The sequence below is a fragment of the Ascaphus truei genome, chromosome 1 (assembly GCF_040206685.1).
Source record: "Ascaphus truei isolate aAscTru1 chromosome 1, aAscTru1.hap1, whole genome shotgun sequence".
Lineage (NCBI taxonomy): Eukaryota > Metazoa > Chordata > Amphibia > Anura > Ascaphidae > Ascaphus > Ascaphus truei.
Genome location: NC_134483.1, coordinates 203,621,187 through 203,638,852, shown reverse-complemented (window position 1 = coordinate 203,638,852; position 17,666 = coordinate 203,621,187). Strand labels below are relative to the sequence as shown.

The window sequence follows — 17,666 nt, the reverse complement described above, 5'->3', positions numbered from 1 at the left end:
TTGAAACATAATTATTTTATGTTTCTGGACGAATTCTTCCAGCAGGTTTGCGGAACTGCAATGGGCACTAGATTTGCCCCCAGCTTCGCAAACCTGTACATGGGAGAATGGGAATCCGTATATATTTTCAATAATAACCCCTTTAGAGATAATATCATTGTCTGGCGTCGTTTTATAGACGATATTATCTGAATATGGGATGGGGATCAATGTTCAGTTAACCTTTTTATAAACTACATCAATAATAACGATAGAAATTTGTCTTTTACCCACTTGGATAATGAACGAAACATCAACTTCCTGGACTTGAGTCTGACAGTATCAGAAGAGGGTAAGCTCATTACTAAAACCTACTTCAAAGATGTCGACTCAAATAACTTGTTGCTGGCCTCAAGCAATCACAAGAAATCATGATCCAGAATATTCCTAGTAGTCAGTTCTATAGACTGAGGAAAAATTGTAGTTCAGATATTGATTTTGAGACCCAGGCTAACGACCTAACCTCCAGATTTCTGGAGAGAGGTTATTCATTGAAAAAATTAAATGATGATTTGGATAAGGTGAAAAAACTGGACAGAAGCCAAATGTTGATGCCTAAAATCAAAAAACTAAATAATCAGGAGATAAATGAGGGTAAATGTAATGTTGCTTTTATTACGAATTTTAACTCCATGACCATGCAAATCGAAAAAATTATTAAAAAACACTGGGCAATTTTATCAGGTGACCCTATTTTGGGGGTCCACATTTCGAAGTTTCCGAAATTCATTTGTAGAAAAGCCAAAAACTTGAAAAATACCTTGTCCCCTAGCGATATTAATGTTAAGGTTGCTAGGGTTGGAGAAAAAATGTGGTTTAGCAGTAAACCTATTGGAAACTTCAAGTGTGGAAAATGCTCAGTGTGTAAGTATTTGCATGCTGATAATAAAACTTTTATCTGTAAAAAAACTGGAGAAGTCTTTGAGGTTTCAGATTTTATAAATTGTAACTCTGACCATATAGTTTACTTAATCGAGTGCCCATGCGGCCTGCATTATGTGGGGCGCACTAAACGTCCACTTAAGGTGCGCATTCAAGAACATATTAGGAATATTCGAAATGGCCTTATTAATCATAGTCTTTCCAAACACTATACTCTACACCACAATAAAGATCCATCTTCCTTGCTCTTTAAGCGTATTAAGCATGTCCCAAGAAACAGAAGGGGTGGAGATAGGGTGAAGGAATTGTCGGTACAGGAGACCTTCTGGATACATAAATTGAGAACTTTGCATCCAGAAGGTCTAAACGAGGATATTGATATCTGGTCCCTCTACTAATCCCCAGGAATACAATGGGGTAGGGGGAAGGGGGGTTATTTAACCCAATCTCCCCCAAGCTTTTAGTTAATCTTTATTTATTTATTTTTTAAAAACTAGGTGATCTATTGCTGCTTCTTTATTATGTTCCTGTGCTTCGTGCTTCTTTTTCAATAATTCTATATGCCAGTTGCACTTTACTATTTAGGTGTACTTTTAGTTGCTTATAAGTATTGTTTTTAACACTTTTTTCTTTATTTTAGAGCCATTGTCCGATTGTTGCTCACTAATACATTTTTGTTTGTTTAATAAAGTTCATTTTGTTGTCAATGGTTGCCCGTAGCAACGTGTTTGTGGCTGTGACCCATGCAGCCATTTGACTCCTCCCCGCTTCCTCTGGATTGGCCAAAATCTCCAATTGATGGGCCTATCAGCTGGAGGCGTGGGGTATTTAAGTTCTGCATCGATTTCAGACCAATTATTCCCTGATAAAGAGACCGTTAAGGTTTCGAAACGCGTTGGATAAAGAATTTTTATTGTTCCTTGAACTCTGGACTCTGTACTACCCCGCTGCGGGCTCACAACGGTGTCTGGGAAGACCGCGACGCGCTGTCGCTCCTGAGTGACGTCACGAACCCGGAAGGCCAGACCAGAGGGCTGAACAGCGTGTGCTGTGTGGTTGCAGAGATTGCCTGGCTTGAGGACACTGCCTGCATTACGAGCTTTGCTGGACTGCACCCGATCGTGCTGGAAATCATCCAGGACACAGTCTGAGATCGAGTGACCGTGACAGGAGGACCAGTGTGTGTTTACACTGAAGACATCTTCACTGCCGTTCCGATTGGTGCATGGGTAACACTAACCCATGACATGCTTGTTTATTCCTGTTATAATGTACGCCTAATACTTACCTTATTTGTGGGTTCACATTATAATTTTTAATGCACTATGAGCGTTGTGCGCTGTGTTTTTTGTGTATTTTGTTCTCATTAGGGGGTGTTTGAGCCATCCCTGGTGCCATAGCTGCAGATGTCTCTATTCGAAGTTTATCAGGTCACTTTGTTATTTACATTTATATCACTAATCACTATTTCACGTCCATATTGGTTGTAGTTGCGCACTTATTCTTCACTTTTGTCCACCCTGCCACGTAGAGCTTCAATCTATTTTTTGGTGCCTGAGGCACAGGGAGATAAAGTGACTTGCCGAAGGTCACAAGGAGCCGACTCCGGGAATTGAACCAAGTTCCCCTGCTGGACAACAAAGCTACAGATTCAATGATCACTTGGTGTTCTATAATAAGTACACAAATGATACATAAAACAATTAGTAGGCAAACCATAGATATGGCTGTGTGAAAAAATAGATATCAGTGTAAAACGTCAGTGATGCAAAGAATAGTGTCCAAATAGCCAATAGAAAGTTTTGAAAACCAAGGTGTAGGGATATCAAATGGAGACGTAGCAGCTTCTGATGGAAACACTGAGTTTCAAATGAATCTAAAATGCAAAAAAAGAAAAAAAAGAAGAGCATGCTCCATAGTATAGATCAATTACATTTATAAAAAAGTGGTTGATTTAAAGGTCAGGATTAAAAACACTCACAATGTATACATTCTTTATAGCGTTTAGGTAATAACGTTACTACTCGGGGTCCAGCTGGAAAACATGGAGGTCTGCTGTAGGAAGAGAACTCTCAATTGAGGTAGAGAGTAGTATGGAGCGTTTCTCAATGCACCAAAGCCCAACAGAAATGGACGCTCAGTGTGTAGTTGAAGCACTCAGTAGTAGCATCACAGAAGGTGGGAAAACTCCCAGAGAAGATTCTTGGCTGCAAATGGAATATCCAGTGCTGATAAACTTCCAGAAATCCACACCTTTCTCCTCCATGCTACTCAGCAAATCAATTGACTGGTGACTAGGAGGCAAATGCTGCGATCACGGCTGTAGTCTCTGTGGGGGCAACTGTCAATAAAGCTGGACAAACAGGTGGGCAGCAAAGATGGATTACTGCAAGACTGTCCCAATGTAGTTCGTCACACTTCTGCGACTTCCTAAGCATCACCCCCGAGGAAGTCGCAAAAGTGTAATGAAACATGTCGGGACAGTCTTGCGGTCCTGAATCTTTGCAGCCCACCTGTTGACCAAGGCCAAGAAGGCCTTTTTAACACAATGATCCAGAATATTTTACTCTGGCAATAATATATACAGTACACACAGTACAGGCATACCCCGGTTTAAGGACACTCACTTTAAGTACACTCGTGAGTAAGGACATATCGCCCAATAGTCAGATGGCAGCACACGCATGCGCCTGTCAGCACGTCCTGAACAGCAATACCGGCCCCCTACCTGTACCGAAGCTGTGTGCAAGCGGGGAGACTATAGAGCATGTCACAAATGTGTTATTTACATCAGTTATGTACGTGTATGACGTTTGCAGAACAGTACATGCATCGATAAGTGGTAAAAAGGTAGTGCTTCACTTTAAGTACATTTTCGCTTTACATACATGCTTCGGTCCCATTGCGTACGTTAATGCGGGGTATGCCTGTAATTATGATGTATAAAGATTATATTTATTGAATACTGTATAATAAAATTACATACAGTATGTGTACTGTATAAGCAATAAGGTGACGGAGGGGGGGGTATCTTGAGGGGATTTGGAAGGGCTTCTTGGAGGAGATTTGGAAGGGCTTCTTGGAGGGAATTGAGAAGGACTTCTTGGAGGTGATGTAGGTGGACTACTCCCAAGATGTCAGGGCGTGCTCACCACAAACGAGACGGGACCGCGGTGCTGAGGTGGGATAGGATATAACGCCACCAACAGCCACGAGGGCACGTCTTGAGAGTAGAGTGGTCTGGAAGTCCGGATCGGGGCAGGAGAGGTACGGATGGTAGAGGGTGCTGTTTGCCAAGTCCGGGGTTAGAGAGAGGGACGTTGTCGTTTACCGTTTGCCGAGATCGGGATGCCAGAGGTGCGGAGAGTCGTGTTGCCGTATGCCGAGTTTGGGATGCCAGAGGTGCGGGTAGACGTAGCGGAAGCCGGTTCGGTACACGAGGAAGACTGCAAAACAAGATAGGAGAAGACAGGACTAGGGAGGCAGAGAGTGATGAGAACAACTGGTTCTATGCTCAGCCGACGAGTTAATGAAGCTGCAGGGTATATATAGGCAAGAGGGTCCAATGGCAGAGTAGCAAGGTGGGGGTGTGTGAACGGGCCAGGCTGAGACAGGGATAGGTCTAGATGAGTTCCTGGAGGAGGAGCTATAGATCCTAGAAGAATTGGTGTATTGAATTGCAGCATTGGAAAAGGGTATTGTGCCTTTAAGAGGCTGGTGCACCTCTGTGTGGCCGCGCCTCTGTGTGGCTGCGCCTGTGGATGCGTGCGCGGGCACACGCCCTGAACTGAGGGCAGAAGGGAACTGACGTGCCCGCGCGCGCACAGGGGAAACGGAGCTCGGCGTCGTAGAGGAGGAATCCGTGTGAGCCGCGGGAGACCCTGGCAGGGCTGCAGGTGAGTGAGGAGCACGCTGCGAGCGGCGTGACTCCTGAATCCTTACAGTAACCCCCCCCCCTTCAGGGGCGACCTCCGGACGTCCATGACATGGCTTGGAGGGATTCCTACGATGAAAAGCCTGGAGGAGTCAAGGTGCGTGAAGATCCCGGTGCGGAATCCATGAACGTTCCTCTGGTCCGAACCCCCTCCTGTGGACCAGGTATTGTACTCCTCCTCTGGAAATCCTAGAATCCAGGATAGACTGGACCTCGTACTCCTGTTGACCTTGAATCATAAGAGGAAGTGGAGAAGTATTTTTGGAAAAGCGAGGACTCTGAAATGCTGGTTTAAGCAAAGACACATGGAAGACCGAAGGTATCTTCACCGAGGGTGGAAGGCGTAGATGATAAGCCACAGGATTAATCCTCCTAATCACGGGAAAGGGACCGAGGAACTTGGGAGCTAGCTTCATGGTAGGAACCTTTAGTCGGATATTCCTGGATGAAAGCCACACCTTGTCTCCTGGGGCGAACTCCAGCACTTGGCGTCGAAGGCGATCTGCCTGGAGTTTCTGTCTCCCTGTGGCCACCTTTAAGTTCTCCTGAATCCTCGTCCATAAGTCTTTCAGCCGGGAGATGCGCTTGTCCACCGCTGGTACTCCTGAGGATAGAGGGGAGAAGGGTAGACGGGAAGGGTGAAAGCCACAATTTATGAAGAAGGGAGATTCTTGAGTGGAGTCATTGCGAAGGGAGTTAAGAGCAAACTCAGCCCAAGGAAGCAGATCCACCCAGTCATCCTGTGTATCGGTTATAAAACACCGAAGGTATTGTTCCAGGTTTTGGTTGGCCCTCTCCGTCTGCCCATTGGTCTGTGGATGGTATCCTGAGGAGAATTGAAGTGAAATCCCCAATTTTCGGGAAAAGGCTCGCCAAAATCTTGACACAAATTGAGACCCACGATCAGAGATGATGGTTGCAGGCACTCCGTGAAGACGAAAAATCTCCTGGATGAAAACATCCGCAAGCCTGGAGGTATTCAGAAGACCCCTCAAGGGAACAAGGTGCGTCTGTTTGGAAAAACGATCAATGACTACAAGAATCGTATTCTTCCCTTTGGAGTCTGGAAGCTCTAAAATGAAGTCCATAGAAATATGGTTCCAGGGACGGTCTGGAATGGGTAAAGGAAGAACAAGACCTGCTGGTCTGACCCGGGGTACTTTGTTGCGAGCGCAAGTGCCACACGCTTTGACAAACTCCTCCACATCCTTAGCCCTCTCTGGCCACCAGAAGGTACGTTGAACAAGGTCGTTGGTTTTCCGTTTCCCTGGATGTCCTGCCGATTTAGAGGAATGGCACCACTCGAGAACCCTTTTGCGGTGTTGGGGTGCCGTTTAGAGTCTTCCCTCCGGAACCTTGAGCCCCATCGGAGTCTGTGATTGTTCGGATTGAATCTTGTCCATAATATCAAAGTAGTTGGCGGACAGGATACATCTAGAGGGAATAATTGTCTCTAGCTGCTCTTCAGACTTGTCCTCTGCAAGGAACTGTCGAGACAGGGCGTCCGCCTTTAGATTCTTGGAGCCAGGAATGAAGGAGATGAGAAAATTAAATCGAGAAAAAAATAATGCCCAGCGGGCTTGCCGAGAGCTCAAACGACGTGCCCCTTCTTGGTAGAGAAGGTTCTTATGGTCTGTGAGTATGGTTATGGGTGTCTCCGTACCTTCTAAGAAGTGTCTCCACTCTTCTAATGCCAACTTGATCGCCAAAAGCTCCCGGTTCCCGACATCGTAATTCCGTTCTGCGGACGAAAATTTCTTCGAGAAGAAGGCACATGGGTGTAGTCTGGCTAAGGGAGATGTCCTTTGGGACAAGACAGCCCCAGCCCCGATGTCAGAGGCATCTTCCTCCACGGTAAATGGAAGTTTAGGATCTGGGTGGGTGAGGATAGGGACAGACACAAAAGCCTTTTTCAGAAGATTAAATGCCCGTATGGCGGCCTCAGACAATGATGAGGGATCTGCACCCTTCTTCGTGAGAGCAGTTATGGGAGATACCGTAGAAGAAAAATTGCGAATGAAGCGCCGATAATAGTTTGCAAAACCTAGAAAGCGTTGCACGGCTTTAAGGGTGGTTGGACGGGGCCAGTCCAAAATAGCTTTAAGTTTCTCTGGATCCATATTAAATCCGGTGTCAGAGATAACGTATCCCAAAAATGCCACAGACTTGAGATGAAACTGACATTTTTCCAATTTCGCAAAGAGATGGTTCTCCCGGAGGCGTAACAGCACCTGTTGAACGTGTTTGATGTGTTCTTGAGGAGATTTAGAAAAGATTAGGATGTCATCTAGGTAGACGATAAGAAATTTGTTCAGAATGTCCCGAAAAATCTCATTGATGAAATCCTGAAAGACTGCTGGTGCGTTGCACAGACCGAACGGCATGACCAGGTATTCATAGTGGCCGTCATGGGTGTTAAAAGCAGTCTTCCACTCGTCCCCCTCACGTATCCTTACTAAATTGTAGGCACCTCTTAAATCCAATTTAGAAAAGATAGTTGCTCCCTGAAGACGGTCGAAGAGTTCCGGTATCAAGGGCAGTGGGTAGCCGTTCTTGCGTGTGATGTTATTCAAACCCCGATAGTCTATGCATGGACGAAGAGAACCAACCTGCAGCATTTGATCCTATCAAAAGAGTAAGCCTGTCCTTGGCAACTGTAAAACCAGGCATAGATATTTCCTCTTTTGCAATGTAGGTTCTACTGGGCATTTTCTTCCAGTAGAGTCCAGTCTTGTCTACATTAAACACGGGTGTAATAGCCACCACCCGCTATCATTTTTGCTATCTTAGCAGGGACATTTTTAGCTGCCTCCTCATCAGCCCTAGCAGCTTCCCCAGTCACTTTAATGTTAAGCAAGTGTGCCCTGGCTATAAAATGCATAAACATGCCATTACTTGCAGTGAATGTTTCATCCTTGGACCCTTCTCCACACTGCTGCTTAATGTCCTCAAAAAGACTCCAAGCCTTTGCTTGAACTAAATTATAGCTAAACTAATGGGCACACGACCAGTGCCGCAGACAGATTTCCCGAGGCCCAGGACTAGAGTTATGATGACCCCCCCTCCCCCCGATCTTGCAAGCCCCCATTTTCACACCTCACTAAACCCTTCTATTTCCCCCCCTCTTCCCAAATATTTCTCTCCCCTCCGTCTCACTCGCCCCCTCTCCATCAATGACCCCACTCTTGCTCAATCCATTCCCCCTGCATGTATTTCTCTTCCCTCCGTCTCACTCTTACGCTCTCTTTTTCTCACTCACTCTCTACTCGCACTCTCCTCCCATCAATTATCCCACTCTCGCTCAAACCCCCTCCTCACACTCATTCCCTTCCCCCGACACACAATCCCTCCACAGAATACATACCCTAAACCCCCCCAGTACAAAAAACATTCCAACCCCCCCAAATACATACCACCCCCCTAATACATATAACCCCCATCCCCCAAATACACAAAAAAAATTCGAAATACATATAAAAACAAAAAGCACACACCCAAAATACATATTAACCCCCATCTCCAAAATACATAGAAAAAAACCCTCCCCCAAATACATATACAAAATCCCCAACGCCCAAATACATATAAAAAAAATCCCTCACCAAATAAAAGAAAACTTACTTACTTTGGAGATGGTCTCAGGTCTCAGGACGGGCCCGTTGGCTGCGGGGCCCGGCTCTCCCCCAGCTGCGGGCCACCCTCACTGACACTGTCGCAAACCAAGCTTCTGTCATCAGCGCGCGCCGTGACAGCATCAGAAGCTTGGCGTGACACTGTCAGACATGGAGGCCCACTGCTGGAGAACAGCTGGGCCCGGCGCCAATGTAAAGACCGGCAGCTGGGCAAAGCAGTTGGGCCCGACCGCAGCCACCGGGCCTGGGACATTTGTCCCGGCTCTCCCGCCCTGTGGGGGTCCTGCACATGACGCTGGGATTGATCTTCCAGGCATATGATGAGGAGTTTTTCAACCTCAGCAATAAGTCCATCATGTTGCCTTATTGTTTTTGCTTGCATACAGTAGGAGCTGAGTCCTTAACCTGCTCCAATATTCTGGCCTTGTCTTTCAGATTTGTCACAGTTGTTGTACGAGAGACATCCAACGAACGGCCAATTTCCGTATTGGTCTCTCCTTTCTCTGAATCCCGTATGATGTTTATCTTTACCTCTTAAAGTTTCTATTTTGTTTTTTGAGCAGAAACATCAGTGGCACCACAAAACGTTGACACGGACTGAGCTGGGCGATTTCCCTGAACTGCACCTTTGTGATTGGCCGTTTGTATCAACTTGGCGTGCAGCGTACGAGCGTCGGATAAGGTATTTTGGAGTTGGAAAAATAAACATTGGGATGTATTATAAAGCGTCGGATACGCCGTTCGTCGAAAAATGAAACGTCGGAAAGCAAGGGCCGTATATATTTTATTACTTTTCACTAAGGGACTTGTACACTCACACATTTTTTCCTACATAATGCTAAGGGAATTTTATTTCTGTTTTTTGCAAGTTTTAAGTGAGTTAACCCTTTAGGCGCTTTCACATATGTCACCAGTGTAGGAGGCACCTGCGAAAAATTGAGTTTACGTTGATCTGGGTCAGCAGGCTTGAATAATTTGTTGATCAAAACATGCAACAAAATGACTGCTTTATTATAAGACATAAGATCAAAATGTACAATTTCACAAATAAATTGCCAGCCAATTTGGGAGGAGCGCAGGGTTTTCGTGGGTAGACATACTGACTACCCTGATTATTATTCTACTCTTTAACATGGCAATAATATTGTACACTCTACTATTGTACCATTTATATAAGAAGCGGAGTAAGCGGTATTATACTTTCCTGACAAAGATGCACTGTGGCGCCAAAACATTGATGAGCAATAAAAATATTCAAATCTTGTGAAGCACAGTTATTCATCATTTAAATTGTATTACACTTTAAAATCTATTCAAAAGCCCAACAAAAACAGTTCCAAATACCGTTACTCTCATTTTAATGCTATTACTGTGCCAGGGATCCGGTGGCATCAGAATGCCACAGGAACTCTGACACGTGATGGCTCCAAGAGCTATCACATGACCACGACTGGTGCCTGGATGACGGAAGCTAAAGTGGAGAGGGCTCCACCTCCGCTTGAATTCGGCCATCAGCTTCATCGGGGCGGTCAACCCAATCACCCAGTAGAAAACACGCAGAGTATTTATGACGTACCAGGTACACCATAAGTGCACTGTAAAGGTTAAAAGTATGTTAGGAGAGAGTATTAGAAACATAGACACCCGAACAGTATCAAAGAAAATGGCAATACCTTTATAATTCAACAATTTGGGATCTGATCACCACATTTGGAAAAAAATCACCTACCTACACTGGCAAATTTCGTACAGATTTCAATCCCATTCATGGTTTAAAGCAGGAAACTCCCCACCCTCTGGAACCTACATGAGTTTAACTCATATATTGTTGGCATCATATGTTCTGCTTTGTTTTTGTGTTCAAAATCCTGATTTCCGTAATCTCTCGCTTCTGGGGTTACCATGGAAACATTTAGACTGCAGTAGACTAGAACTTCATTTTAACCTTCAGGACACTTGATATTTCACATGCTTGTATCTCCTTAATGGATCAGTAGATTGTAAAAATAAAAACTGCGTTGGAACGAAGAGAGATCGACCAAACAAAACAAATGGTGTTCGGCGCGGGCGGCTGTTTTAAAAGTTGTGTTTACTGAATGAGGAGTGGTATATTAAAATGTGAAAACATCAGTACTGAGAAGTATTAATGTATTTTATGGCATGTGATAAACTCAAATATAATGTATATTTTGATTTGCAAAAGGTGTAATATTCATACATTACCCTATCCATATATGGCACAAGCATGTCTTTAGCTTCAACACAAAGTGGACAAGGATCCTAAGAGTAGAAAAAAAATATTGTTTATTTTCATTACCATTTAACATGCATTGATTTTTTTTAAGTGCAGGGGCCCGAGGTCAGGTACAAAGACATACAACCATGACATTCCTAAAATCTTAGTAAATGATTACGGTATTACAGAAATGTGTGCACGGTTTGGTGTTTGCACTTCTTAAAGTCTACCGGGCGACTTCCAGGCGTAAAATGAACCATCTAATGCTAAAAGCTTAATATGGCCAGTGTGCCACAGATTTTGGATAATTGATTAATGCAGGGGTGCACAAACTGGGGGTGGGGGGCGTGCCCCCTGATTTTCCAGGGGGGGCGCTGCGCGTACAGAGGGCCCACTCGCCTCCCCAGGACATTTAAATTAAATGCCGGGGGATCGTGCAAGGCCTCTATAACTTCCCTTATCTTGTCGACGGCAACAATTGACGCCGCGAGACAAGGTAAGGAGAGGGGCGGGGGAGGGAAGAAAGCAGGAGGGGTGCGGGGGAGGGGGTGGGGAAGAGAGCAGGAGGGGTGCAGGGGAGGGGGGGGAAGGGAGCAGGAGGGGTGCGGGGGAGGGGGTGGGGAAGAGAGCAGGAGGCGGGCGGGGGAGGGGGGAAGAGAGCAGGAGGGGTGCGGGGGATGGGAAGAGAGCAGGAGGGGGGCAAGAGAGCAGGAGGGGTGCGGGGGAGGGGGTGGGGAAGAGAGCAGGTGGGGGGCGGGAGAGGGGGTGGGAAAGAGAGCAGGAGGGGGTGGGGAAGAGAGCAGGAGGGGTGCGGGGGAGGGGAAGAGAGCAGGAGGGGGGCGGGAGAGGGGGTGGGAAAGAGAGCAGGAGGGGGTGGGGAAGAGAGCAGGGGGGGTGCGGGGGAGGGAAAGAGAGCAGGAGGGGTGCGGGGGAGAGGGGGTGGAGAGAGCAGGAGGGGGGCAGGGGAGAAGAGAGCAGGCAGGGGGCGCAGACTAAAGTTTGTGCACCTCTGCCTTAATGCAGGAGTGGTAAACTCCAGCCCGCAAGGGCCACCAACAGGCCAGGTTTGAAGGATATCCCTGCTTCAGCACAGGTGGCTCAATCAGTGGCTCAGTCTTCGACCACCTGTGCTGTAGCTGGGATATCCTTCAAACCTGGCCAGTTGGTGGCCCTTGAGGGCTGGAGCTGGCCGCCCCTGCTCTAATGGCTCAGACAGCCGGGAAATCACTGTACCGTCTGCAAACACCATAAGGACCTCTAGTGTTTGTGCATGGACACCAAGGCCCATATTTACTAGGGGGTGCTGTGCCATAACACATCTTCTGCTACCAGGAGGGCTCTATTGGCACAGCACCACTTAGTAAATATGGGCCTCGGTGCCTGTACACAAACACTAGGACGCCCTTAAGATGATGGCAGAAGGCACGATTCCCAGCCTGTATGAGTCGCCCACAAGGCCCATCATTTACTTTAGACTCCTCCGGCACTAACAAGGTTCATATTATTTTGCATGAAAGGTCTTGCTTTCCAGTGAAAAGATCGGGCTATTACATGCTGTTAGCATGATGACGCTGGCTTCTGTGGTACGGTGTTTATATCATTCAGAGATTTACAGTCAACTAGAACAGCAATTATTCATACAAATGTATAAAAGACTTGTCTGCATTGCAAACTCAATGTTATTGCTTGATACCATGTCATCGCCCGACCAATTGAGATTTGCTTATTTCAATTTCAATCTCAGACAGGAGAAAAACTGATTTATTTCCCACTGATTATAGCCAATTATGTTTATAAGTCAATGGAAGATTTGCTTCCTATTAGAATACATTTGAATGCAGAAGCAATCTTTATTTTTTTATCATACGCATATATGACAAGTGTATAAATGAACAAAACAAAAAAGAAATTATGCATAGAGGTTTGCTTCACTGAATGAAGTAAAGAGCATTATCTGATTTACTACTGACAATACACATTCATTTTACGGTGCATATCACCCAAGCTGAATTACTTTGCAATGGCAATTACACTTCAGGAAATATATATACAAACATCCATCACTGGGGTGAATTTCTGGCCAGACATCAGATTGACCCTCCAGTAATTTACAGAGGTAAATTAAGAATGAGTAGCGCTATCCGTCTATAGGCAAGAGAATCAACAGTCAAAATTATTATTTATTCATTTGCCTCTTGGGACATTTACTTTATTTGCGGGTTTGTGAAGTGTATTTCAGCTACACATAGTTTTACTTGTAGGGTCCATCTTGTTTTCATTCATGCGTCCGCCTCCCCTTACATTCACGCGTCCGCCTCCCCTTACATTCACGCGTCCGCCTCCCCTTACATTCACGCGTCCGCCTCCCCTTCACATTCACGCGTCCGCCTCCCCTTCACATTCACGCGTCCGCCTCCCCTTCACATTCACGCGTCCGCCTCCCCTTACATTCACGTGTCCGCCTCCCCTTCACATGCACGCGTCCGCCTCCCCTTACATTCACGCGTCCTCCTCCCCTTACATTCACGCGTCCGCCTCCCCTTACATTCACGCGTCCGCCGCCTCCCCTTACATGCACGTGTCCGCCTCCCCTTCACATGCACGCGTTCGCCTCCCCTTACATTCACGCGTCCGCCTCCCCTTCACATTCACGCGTTCGCCTCCCCTCACATTCATGGGTCCGCCTCCCCTTACATTCACGCACCCGCCTCCCCTCACATTCATGGGTCCGCCTCCCCTTACATTCACGCGTCTGCCTCCCCTCACATTCACGCGGCCGCCTCCCCTCACATTCATGGGTCCGCCTCCCATTACATTCACGCACCCGCCTCCCCTCACATTCAGTGGTCTGCCTCCCCTTACATTCACGCGTCCGCCTCCCCTTCACATTCACGCGTCCGCCTCCCCTTCACATTCACGCGTCCGCCTCCCCTTCACATTCACGCGCCCGCCTCCCCTTCACATTCACGCGCCCGCCTCCCCTTCACATTCACGCGCCCGCCTCCCCTTCACATTCACGCGTCCGCCTCCCATTACATTCACGCGTACACCTCCCCTCACATTCACGCATCCGCCTCCCTTTACTTTCACGCACCCGCCTCCCCTTACATCCGCCTCCCCTTACATTCACACATCCGCCTCCCCTTACATTCACGCGTCCGCCTCCCCTTACATTCACGCGTCCGCCTCCCCTTACATTCACGCGTCCGCCTCCCCTTACATTCACGCGTCCGCCTCCCCTTACATTCACGCGCCCGCCTCCCCTTACATTCACGCTCTCGCCTCCCCTCACATTTACGTGTCTGCCTCCCCTTACATTCACGGGTCCTCCTCCAATCACATTCACGCGTCCGCCTCCCCTTACATTCACGCGTCCGCCTCCCCTCACATTCACGCGTCCTCCTCCCTTTACAGTCACGCGTCCGCCTCCCCTTACATTCACGCATCCGCCTCCCCTTACATTCACGCGTCCGCCTCCCCTTACATTCACGCGTCCGCCTCACCTTACATTCACGCGTCCGCCTCCCCTTCACATTCACGCGTCCGCCTCCCCTTCACATTCACGCGTCCGCCTCCCCTTACATTCACGTGTCCGCCTCCCCTTCACATGCACGCGTTCGCCTCCCCTTACATTCACGCGTCCGCCTCCCCTTCACATTCACGCGTCCGCCTCCCCTTCACATTCACGCGTCCGCCTCCCCTTCACATTCACGCGTCCGCCTCCCCTTACATTCACGTGTCCGCCTCCCCTTCACATGCACGCGTCCGCCTCCCCTTACATTCACGCGTCCTCCTCCCCTTACATTCACGCGTCCGCCTCCCCTTACATTCACGCGTCCGCCGCCTCCCCTTACATGCACGTGTCCGCCTCCCCTTCACATGCACGCGTTCGCCTCCCCTTACATTCACGTGTCCGCCTCCCCTTCACATGCACGCGTTCGCCTCCCCTTACATTCACGCGTCCGCCTCCCCTTACATTCACGCACCCGCCTCCCCTTCACATTCACGCGTCCGCCTCCCCTTCACATTCACGCGTCCGCCTCCCCTTCACATTCACGCGTCCGCCTCCCCTTACATTCACGTGTCCGCCTCCCCTTCACATGCACGCGTTCGCCTCCCCTTACATTCACGCGTCCGCCTCCCCTTCACATTCACGCGTCCGCCTCCCCTTCACATTCACGCGTCCGCCTCCCCTTCACATTCACGCGTCCGCCTCCCCTTACATTCACGTGTCCGCCTCCCCTTCACATGCACGCGTCCGCCTCCCCTTACATTCACGCGTCCTCCTCCCCTTACATTCACGCGTCCGCCTCCCCTTACATTCACGCGTCCGCCGCCTCCCCTTACATGCACGTGTCCGCCTCCCCTTCACATGCACGCGTTCGCCTCCCCTTACATTCACGTGTCCGCCTCCCCTTCACATGCACGCGTTCGCCTCCCCTTACATTCACGCGTCCGCCTCCCCTTACATTCACGCACCCGCCTCCCCTTACATTCACGCGTCCGCCTCCCCTTCACATTCACGCGTCCGCCTCCCTTCACATTCACGCGTTCGCCTCCCCTCACATTCATGGGTCCGCCTCCCCTTACATTCACGCACCCGCCTCCCCTCACATTCATGGGTCCGCCTCCCCTTACATTCACGCGTCTGCCTCCCCTCACATTCACGCGGCCGCCTCCCCTCACATTCATGGGTCCGCCTCCCATTACATTCACGCACCCGCCTCCCCTCACATTCAGTGGTCTGCCTCCCCTTACATTCACGCGTCCGCCTCCCCTTCACATTCACGCGTCCGCCTCCCCTTCACATTCACGCGTCCGCCTCCCCTTCACATTCACGCGCCCGCCTCCCCTTCACATTCACGCGCCCGCCTCCCCTTCACATTCACGCGCCCGCCTCCCCTTCACATTCACGCGTCCGCCTCCCATTACATTCACGCGTACACCTCCCCTCACATTCACGCATCCGCCTCCCTTTACTTTCACGCACCCGCCTCCCCTTACATCCGCCTCCCCTTACATTCACACATCCGCCTCCCCTTACATTCACGCGTCCGCCTCCCCTTACATTCACGCGTCCGCCTCCCCTTACATTCACGCGTCCGCCTCCCCTTACATTCACGCGTCCGCCTCCCCTTACATTCACGCGCCCGCCTCCCCTTACATTCACGCTCTCGCCTCCCCTCACATTTACGTGTCTGCCTCCCCTTACATTCACGGGTCCTCCTCCAATCACATTCACGCGTCCGCCTCCCCTTACATTCACGCGTCCGCCTCCCCTCACATTCACGCGTCCTCCTCCCTTTACAGTCACGCGTCCGCCTCCCCTTACATTCACGCATCCGCCTCCCCTTACATTCACGCGTCCGCCTCCCCTTACATTCACGCGTCCGCCTCACCTTACATTCACGCGTCCGCCTCCCCTTCACATTCACCTCCCCTCACATTCACGCGGCCGCCTCCCCTTACATTTACGCATCTGCCTCCCTCACATTCACGCGTCCGCCTCCCCTCACATTCACGCGTCCTCCTCCCTTTACAATCACGCGTCCGCCTCCCCTTACATTCACGCGTCCGCCTCCCCTTCACATTCACCTCCCCTCACATTCACGCGGCCGCCTCCCCTTACAGTTACGCATCTGCCTCCTGTTACATTCACGCACCCGCCTCTCCTCACATTCATGGATCCGCCTCCCCTCACATTCATGGGTCCGCCTCCCCTTACATTCACGCGTCCGCCTCCCCTCACATTCACGGATCCGCTTCCCCTTACATTCACGCGTCCGCCTCCCCTCACATTCACGCGGCCGCCTCCCCTTACATTTACTAATCTGCCTCCCCTTACATTCACTAATCTGCCTCCCCTTACATTCACGCGTCCGCCTCCCCTTCACATTCACGCGTCCGCCTCCCCTTCACATTCACGCACCCGCCTCCCCTCACATTCATGGGTCCGCCTCCCCTTACATTCACGCGTCCGCCTCCCCTCACATTCACCTCCCCTCACATTCACGCGGCCGCCTCCCCTTACATTCACGCGTCCGCCTCCCCTTACATTCACGCGTCCGCCTCCTGTTACATTCACGCACCCGCCTCCCCTCATATTCATGGGTCCGCCTCCCCTCATATTCATGGGTCCACCTCCCCTTACATTCACGGGTCCACCTCCCCTTACATTCACGTGTCCCCCTCCCCTTCACATTCACGTGTCCGCCTCCCCTTCACATTCACGCGTCCGCCTCCCCTCACATTCACGCGACCGCCTCCCCTTACATTCACGCGTCCGCCTCCCCTTCACATTCACCTCCCCTTACATTCACGCGTCCGCCTCCCCTCACATTTACGTGTCTGCCTCCCCTTACATTCACGCGTCCGCCTCACCTTACATTCACGCGTCCGCCTCCCCTTCACATTCACCTCCCCTCACATTCACGCGGCCGCCTCCCCTTACATTTACGCATCTGCCTCCCTCACATTCACGTGTCCGCCTCCCCTCACATTCACGCGTCCTCCTCCCTTTACAATCACGCGTCCGCCTCCCCTTACATTCACGCGTCCGCCTCCCCTTCACATTCACCTCCCCTCACATTCACGCGGCCGCCTCCCCTTACAGTTACGCATCTGCCTCCTGTTACATTCACGCACCCGCCTCTCCTCACATTCATGGATCCGCCTCCCCTCACATTCATGGGTCCGCCTCCCCTTACATTCACGCGTCCGCCTCCCCTCACATTCACGGATCCGCTTCCCCTTACATTCACGCGTCCGCCTCCCCTCACATTCACGCGGCCGCCTCCCCTTACATTTACTAATCTGCCTCCCCTTACATTCACTAATCTGCCTCCCCTTACATTCACGCGTCCGCCTCCCCTTCACATTCACGCGTCCGCCTCCCCTTCACATTCACGCACCCGCCTCCCCTCACATTCATGGGTCCGTCTCC

General features: G+C 49.8%; 1 protein-coding gene across 2 annotated transcripts in view; it reads right to left on the bottom strand.

The window, feature by feature from the left end:
• The window catches only part of C1H5orf63 (chromosome 1 C5orf63 homolog), a 55,901-nt gene that overhangs the window by 25,886 nt on the left and 12,349 nt on the right, over positions 1-17,666 (bottom strand). For both annotated transcript variants that reach the window (XM_075600448.1, XM_075600439.1), the window contains exon 3: positions 10,711-10,767. In XM_075600448.1, coding sequence (XP_075456563.1) covers positions 10,711-10,767 — 57 coding nt within the window. The remainder of the gene's footprint in view (positions 1-10,710; positions 10,768-17,666) is intronic.